The 7,120-nt window shown below is 48.3% G+C and overlaps 1 protein-coding gene across 1 annotated transcript in view; it reads right to left on the reverse strand.

The window, feature by feature from the left end:
- The window catches only part of LOC103469505 (suppressor of cytokine signaling 7-like), a 17,674-nt gene that overhangs the window by 8,939 nt on the left and 1,615 nt on the right, over positions 1-7,120 (reverse strand). The window contains exons 2-7 of the mRNA XM_017306148.1: positions 6,882-7,114; positions 2,963-3,024; positions 1,955-2,059; positions 989-1,126; positions 202-341; positions 9-120 (exon numbers count right to left, since the gene is read on the reverse strand). Coding sequence (XP_017161637.1) covers positions 9-120; positions 202-341; positions 989-1,126; positions 1,955-2,059; positions 2,963-3,024; positions 6,882-7,114 — 790 coding nt within the window. The remainder of the gene's footprint in view (positions 1-8; positions 121-201; positions 342-988; positions 1,127-1,954; positions 2,060-2,962; positions 3,025-6,881; positions 7,115-7,120) is intronic.

Below are 7,120 nucleotides of genomic sequence, written 5' to 3' on the forward strand. Positions count from 1 at the left end.
GCTCAGACTCAGGATGTATCGTGGATCTGAACTGTCCCGCACCAGAAACGATCCGTCTGGTTTCCCTTTCAGCTTCATCTCTGCGTCTTCCCAGTTCATCGGACCCCAGTACCAGCCGCACTGCAAACACACCCCAAGCCGTTAGGCTCCGCCCCCTTCCTTGCCACCAGCGTCCAATCAGAGCGCAGGAAGCACACCCACCTTCTCCAGCTCCCGCAGGCTGGTGGCGAAGCTGCCGGCGTCGGGCCGGCTGAGCGGGCAGCGGGGGGCGAGCCGGGGCGGCGGGTTCTGGCCGTCGGGTCGCAGCGGTACCGGGCGGGGCAAACCCCGCAGGAACGTGTCTGAGCAGAGAAACAGACCCGAGTTACAATCGGACCAGATCGGGCTGAAACGATCAATATGATTAATCGATTATTTATTTAATCACGATTAATAGGATCAATAGGTCAACGTGATCACTGGTTATAAATATAATTGTCTGCTTTAGTACCAATTAGATATTTTACAATCAATTAATCCTGATTAATCAGATGAACCATGACTAATCATGATTAATCAACTATAAAATAACTGTCGATTATTTTATTAATCGATTAATCGTCAACTGGAGACCAGAGGAAAGATCGTTTCCTGAAGGAACCACAGAGCAGTAATGAAGTCAGAACTGGACAAAAACAAACATTTAAATAAAAAAAACATTTGTTGTCTGTAAATCTGTTGTTCCAGGAACTGATCTAGTAGCAACGATGACGTGATGTCAGGCGGGAACCCGGGGCGGGAACCTGAGGCGGGAACCTGAGGCGAGAACCCGGGGCGGGAACCTGGGGCGGGGTGGGAACCTGAGGCGGGAACCCGGGGCGGGGCAGGAACCTGGGACGGGAACCTGAGGCGGGAACCTGGGGTGGGAACCTGAGGCGGGAACCCGGGGCAGGGTGGGAACCTGGGGCAGGAACCCAGGGCGGGGCGGGAACCTGAGGCGGGATCTCACCGTTGAGGCTCAGGCTGTGCTGGATGGTGCTCAGGGTCGGGTGCAGCGCCAGCGGCCGGGGCGGTAGAGACTGCATGGAGGCCCCCGCGCTGCGCTCCGTGAACGGCCCCTGGAGCTGTGGAGGACCCCCGAAATCATCTGCAGGTAAGAGACAGACCGGTGTGAGAGGAGGCCCGGCGGTTCTGAAGCATCCGGACCGCCAGGTTGGTCCAGACGGATCGGAATGATTCGTGAAACATTCCAGACTTTTATCACTATCGGAGCCTGACGGCAGCATTCCCGTCTTCCTGATTATCATCCATCACTTCCTGAAATTCACACGGAAATAGTGAGAAGAACTGGAGCTAAAGACGGTAAAAGTTTCTCCCGACCCTCACAGAGGAACAGGAAGTTCAGAGAACAGGAAGAAAAACGATCCAATCATCTCAGATCGTCCTGCTGCTCCACAGGGTTTTTAATAAAACTTGAGGCTGTTTTTATGAATTAAACCTGCATCATGACCGAAATGTACAGAAGGAAATGCTCATTTTAGACTGTAGTGTGCCGAGCGATTAGCACAGGACGGACGTAGCATCATGGAAACATCGTCCAGCAAACTGACGATGAAGCTACACATTCCCATGATGGACACAAAAAATGTCAGCTAGCTAGCTGGCTGGTTAGCAAAGGTACATTAGCAGCTAGTTAGCGGTAGCCTCAACCGCCTCGAGTCACAGGACAGATTGAAGATGTGTGTTTATGACCAAAACTTTGTCTGACAGAAAATCCCTCAGATTAAAGAGTCCTGCCGCTCAGGACGCCGTTAAGGTCAACTCACATTTTGCAATGAAATTATAATATTTTACGATTTAATTGTGAACAAATGAACTGAAGTCTTTCTAAGAGTTTCAAGGATGCGTGACGATACGACGACGAGAGCAACCCGATCAGAGGAGAGGACAGAAGAGGAGGAGGAAGAGGAAGTACCGAGCAGGCTGAGGCTCCGCCTGGGAGGGGGGGGAGGAGTGGGGGGGTGCTGAGCGCTGCCCCCCCTGCGAGAAATGTCCACATCGACCAGAGAGACCGTCTCACCTGGACAGAGGAGGGCGAGAGGAAGGAGGGAGGGAGGGGTTAGTGAGCAGAGAGGAAGAGCTGAGTGATGAAGATGAGGAGGCGCCGCACGTGACAGGTGATGAAGATGAAGCTGCTGAGGACGGTTCACCCCGAGTTCCTACCTGCGGTTCTAAAGCAGAACCTTGTGGACCCACAAACAGCCCAGATGTGTTTAACCCATCTAATGGGGTCGTCGTCATGGCGACTTAACCTCCTACAAAACCGACCCAGCATCGGTACCAAAGGTCCGATGTTTCAGAACCAGCTGAGCTGAAGGAACCAGAAGGACGACAGAACCGATCTGCCGAGGCGTTCCTCAGGGCTGCCGCCCATGTTGGAAATCTCCATGGTTACCAGGCTGTGACACAAACTACTTTATAACTTTATACGCCTCATCGTAGAGTTATTGTTACTTTTTACCCTAAGATGTGTGAAAAAGGTGAAACAAACCACAGGAACCAGGAACTGCTGGACTCACGGACTAAAATCTGACCAATCAGCTAACAGCTACATTAGTTAAAAGTAACTTTAAAGAAATATCTAAAATGGACAATGACGAGTCAGCATATATGTATAAATAATCTCAGGGTGGAGCATTAAAGTATTAAATGTTTTAAGTTTTCTTGTGTTTTGGTGCTTTAACCTGCTGGATGTTACTGTTTGTTATTTATTCAAGCGGATTCAGCTGCTTGGTAGGAGCGCTCTGATTGGATGGAAGTAAAGCCTGGCGGTCCGCCATGTCTACAGAAACAGGAGACCCTGATCCGCATCACTGCCTCCAACCAATCAGCTGCAGCGACTCATTAACACCTGGTCCACCAGAAACCCCATGTTGCAACACTGACGGAGTTCCTGCTGCCCACACCTGACCAGGTGACTCACCGGTGAAAGCAGGAGTGAACGGCACCGGGGAGAAGGCACTGAGAGGCCTGGACACCTGCAGCCTGGAGACAACAGAACAACGGTTAGCACAAACAACATGAACAGCTCCCACATGGCGCAGCCTTTATGGCTCATCAGACCAATCAGCCTCTCAGGCCGCCATGTTCCATCACCCCCGGTTCAAACCGGAACACTTACAGCTCCGGCTATAAAATGAACGCTACGAAATACAGTTTTACCAAGTTGCTCAAAGTCTAAACTGGTATGTTGTGAATGTTGGGTGTAAAGTTTACCTTCGACCAAACGCCCCCCAAAGGCATCCCAGCGCCCCCCTGTTGTAAAACTTTCCGCCAGCTTCCCGTCTCGTCCTCTTTCCTCCAGCCATGCCCATGTTTTTAATTCCTTTCTCAAGTAAACGTGTTTCTTTACCGGGTCAGACAAACTCCATCTTCTTTCATATCGCATTTGATTTAACCGCCGAACCGAAGCATGGCGGAAGCACGTGCTTCTTCTCTACCAACCGTTTCACAGTCATTGGTCAAGAACACGGGAGCTAGAGCTCTGATTGGCAGACATCTTTGTAGACGGAGCTCTTTAAGCCCGGAGACTAAAGTTTGGTTGAGGCGGACCGTTTGGTCAAAAGCCGGAAATCCGGCCCCGGCCGGGAGAAGGACCTCGCTGCAGCAAACAGGAAGGGGCGGGACGGACCACTGTCAGCCTCTTACCTTATTTGGAAATGGAATCATTGCACTCCGGAAGTGATGGGGCCGCTATTTCCTATATTATCCACGGCCTCCCGTTTAAATTTTCTTTTTTAATCTGTGATGTAGCTTCAACTCTAGGAAGGAGTTTCTCTCTCAGCATGTATTTGAACTTCTCTCTTTTATTTACTTCAGCGCAGCTCACAGCTTTTAACAAATTCCGTAGCTTTCTGTGTTCTTCTAAATCTGCTTCTTAGTCGCTTCTTTTCGGGCCTGCAGTGCTACTGCCTCTAGTGGCGTGGGGTGGTAACACAACTAGTATAAGTACATTACTAAGTCAGAATACCAAAGTCTATTATTTATTATTAATTCTGGCATTACTGGAACCGCAAAAGATAAAGTCCATCACAAAACACCACACTTTTTAATTTTCTTAAGGAAGTAGAGCCAATTTAATGACAAAACCTGAAAGTGGTTCCAGTTTCTCTCGTTGGCCAACCTGTTGAAACTATGGAAAGTTTTAAATACCTTGGATCATTACTGGACATTCAGCTCAACTTGGCTGAAAACACTGACTACATGTTTTAAGAAACGTCACTTTAACTTTTAAGACCCAGTGATCTTGGGGTTACCTAACAAGTGCAACTTGTGCAAAACCTCTAGTTAGTTAGAGGTAACATTGGCTAACATTACCTCTAGTTAAGCAATGTTAACATTTTAACAATGAGTTAAAATGTTTAAACCTAAAAATTTAACTAAAGTTTTAAGTCATCTCAAGTTTTAACTGCTGAGTTTTAGCTTTTCATCTCGGYTGGTTTGGTCACATGAGCTGCAGACTAACAGACAAACTTTAAGAATAGTTTCAATGGCAGGTATAACAGCAGGTAAAGGTGGTGAAACCAAAAACATCTGTGTCTAAACTGTTTAGATCATCCATCCTCTTTATTCATCAGCTCCTGAAGGCGTCVCTGTTTCCTCTGGTTAATATAAAACATCTATTAGACGTCATTCACTGACGGTGCAATAATTATTCTTAGCCAAACTAAATAATAACATTTATCTTCAGCATGCTAAATGTTTACTTGATGCACTAATTGTTTATATTATGATTCTATTAATTAGTTTTATTTTATTGTTTTAGAGTCAAATAAAAATTTCCACCTTGGAAAACTAAATAGTTTAATCATATTTTTCCTATATATTGGACTCTATCAACAAAACAAAAATGTGGATTAAAACTCCTGGTTATTCTGTGAACCTAATTAATTTGTTCGTTATTGACTTTTACTATTTATTTTTATTGTTGTTGATAATGTTGTTTTTCATGTCTTATTTCTTTTGTTCCTCCTATAAGTGATGGAGATACAAAGATATTATTTATAATGTATAATAAAGGTGTTGTTTATGTCACCTAATTAGCTTTACATCCTGAAGGAAAATATGGTATTTTAGAAGATAATTAATCTTTCACGTTGCCAGAAATGGCGAAATTAATAGTAAATAATAAAGATTTTGTGGTATTCTCGTTCAGTGACGTAATTATATTAGTTGTGTTACCACCCCACGCCACTAGAGGCAGTAGCACTGCAGGCCCGAAAAGATGCGACTGAGAAGCAGATATAGAAGAACACAGAAAGCTACGGAATTTGTTAAAAGCTGTGAGCTGCGCTGAAGTAAATAAAACAGAGAAGTTGAAATACATGCTGAGAGTGAAACTCCTTCCTACAGATGAAGCTACATCACAGGTTTCAAAAGAAAATAAAACGGGAGACCGCGGATAATACAGGAAATAGCGCCCCCTTCACTTCCGGAGTGCAATGATCCCATTTCCAAATAAGGTAAGAGGCTGACAGCGGTCCGTCCCGCCCCTTCCTGTTTGCCGGCCGGAGCTCCTGAAGCCCTGCATACCTGACCCAAACCCTCCCTGGTGGGAACCCCAAACTGCTGCCATGGAGACAAGCTTAATCTGAGGTCTGAGAGAAGGATGCTGTCTCCATGGTAACTTCCCATCTCCCTCGCTGCTGAGCAGTGAGACTGCTGGTCACCATGGCAACAGCTGCGGGAAAAGTTGCGCGGGAGCCGTATGAAGTTGGGTCGGATCTGAGAGCAGAAACGTTCTGATGACGTAAACAGAAAGGAGACGAACCGTCAAGGTCCAGGCAGAACATCTGGGTCTTAACTGAGCCACGCTGGCGGTTCTGATGAGCAGAACCTTGGACCGGGCTCTGTTACTAAACAGAACCAGATAAGTCCAGAATCAGATGAGTAAAAAGATGACAGATTAGAGTTTAGAAAACTAAAACTGGAACAAGCAGAGTCAGAGTCCAGATTCAGATCCAGAACCAGCAGAACCTCCAGAACCGGTCAGCAGTCCTTGCTTCAGTTCCTGGAGGTTGCAGCTGGACTCCCTGAAGGTCCAGACCAGAACCGGCCCGGTTCTCTGTAACGAGGCGAACTCTGGTCTGTTAGTTCTCCAGGTTTAACGAACCAAATAAACCAAACGGACCCGAGTTGGTTCAGAACTGCCGCTCAGCTGGCTGAAACAAGAGCTGTTTAGAAACAACTCGTCATCAAAAACACCAGTTGGTGTGGAAAGAAAAGGACTTTGACTAGTCCACTGCAGGGGTTCCCCCTGGAATCCTGCTAAGGCCGCTGGTCGGGCTGAGCGCAGTCCACCAGAACCACCCTGGTTCTGTATCAAAAAATGTTCAGGTACTGAAGTTGGAGGCGCATGAGGGGCGTCACGGTTTGGAGACAAACCCAGTTGATCCGTCTGGTGAATAAAAAACCTGATTGACCAACAATCAGCCTGGTGGGGGAAGCAAAGCCTGGTGGCCTCCAGGCTGATAAAACACCGGGACGAACCGGCCGCTGTCTTCTTCAGCCCATCAGCTGTTTGGACCGGGACTGAACTATTGGACTCAACCGGTCCCAGTAAGGACGGTTGGACTGGGAGATCAGGGTCCGCCCAGACCATCACCTCTCCACCGCCGTGCTTCACAGCTGGGAGGAGGAGTTTGGTTTGATCCAGAAGTCTCGTCTCTCCTTCCTCCAAGAAGCCGGACTGGTTCAGTGACCTGACCTGTGACCTTTGACCTGCTGCCTGACTTCTGACGCGTTAAAGGCCTTCAGAGGAACAGCGATTTGTCTGGAGAAATCAGATCAGCCTCCATGAGGCTCTGAAAGGTGCCGTCGTCATGGTGACAGAGGGACCTTACCTGTCCTGGTCGGTGCTGCTGCAGGTGGACCCCCACACGTCCAGCAGGCTCCCCCCCGACGAGGTGGAGGACGCCAGCGACGGTCGCTTGTCCAGCAGGCCGCCCGACCCGCCGCTGGAGCTCTTGGTTCTGAACAGCTTGCTGAGCCGGACCTTCAGGGACCCCCCCTTCCTCGACTTCCTCCGCGGTGTCCTATCGCCCCCCCCTTCCAGGACCGTCAGGGGGGAGGCAGCCCGCCC

The sequence above is a fragment of the Poecilia reticulata genome, linkage group LG8 (assembly GCF_000633615.1).
Source record: "Poecilia reticulata strain Guanapo linkage group LG8, Guppy_female_1.0+MT, whole genome shotgun sequence".
Lineage (NCBI taxonomy): Eukaryota > Metazoa > Chordata > Actinopteri > Cyprinodontiformes > Poeciliidae > Poecilia > Poecilia reticulata.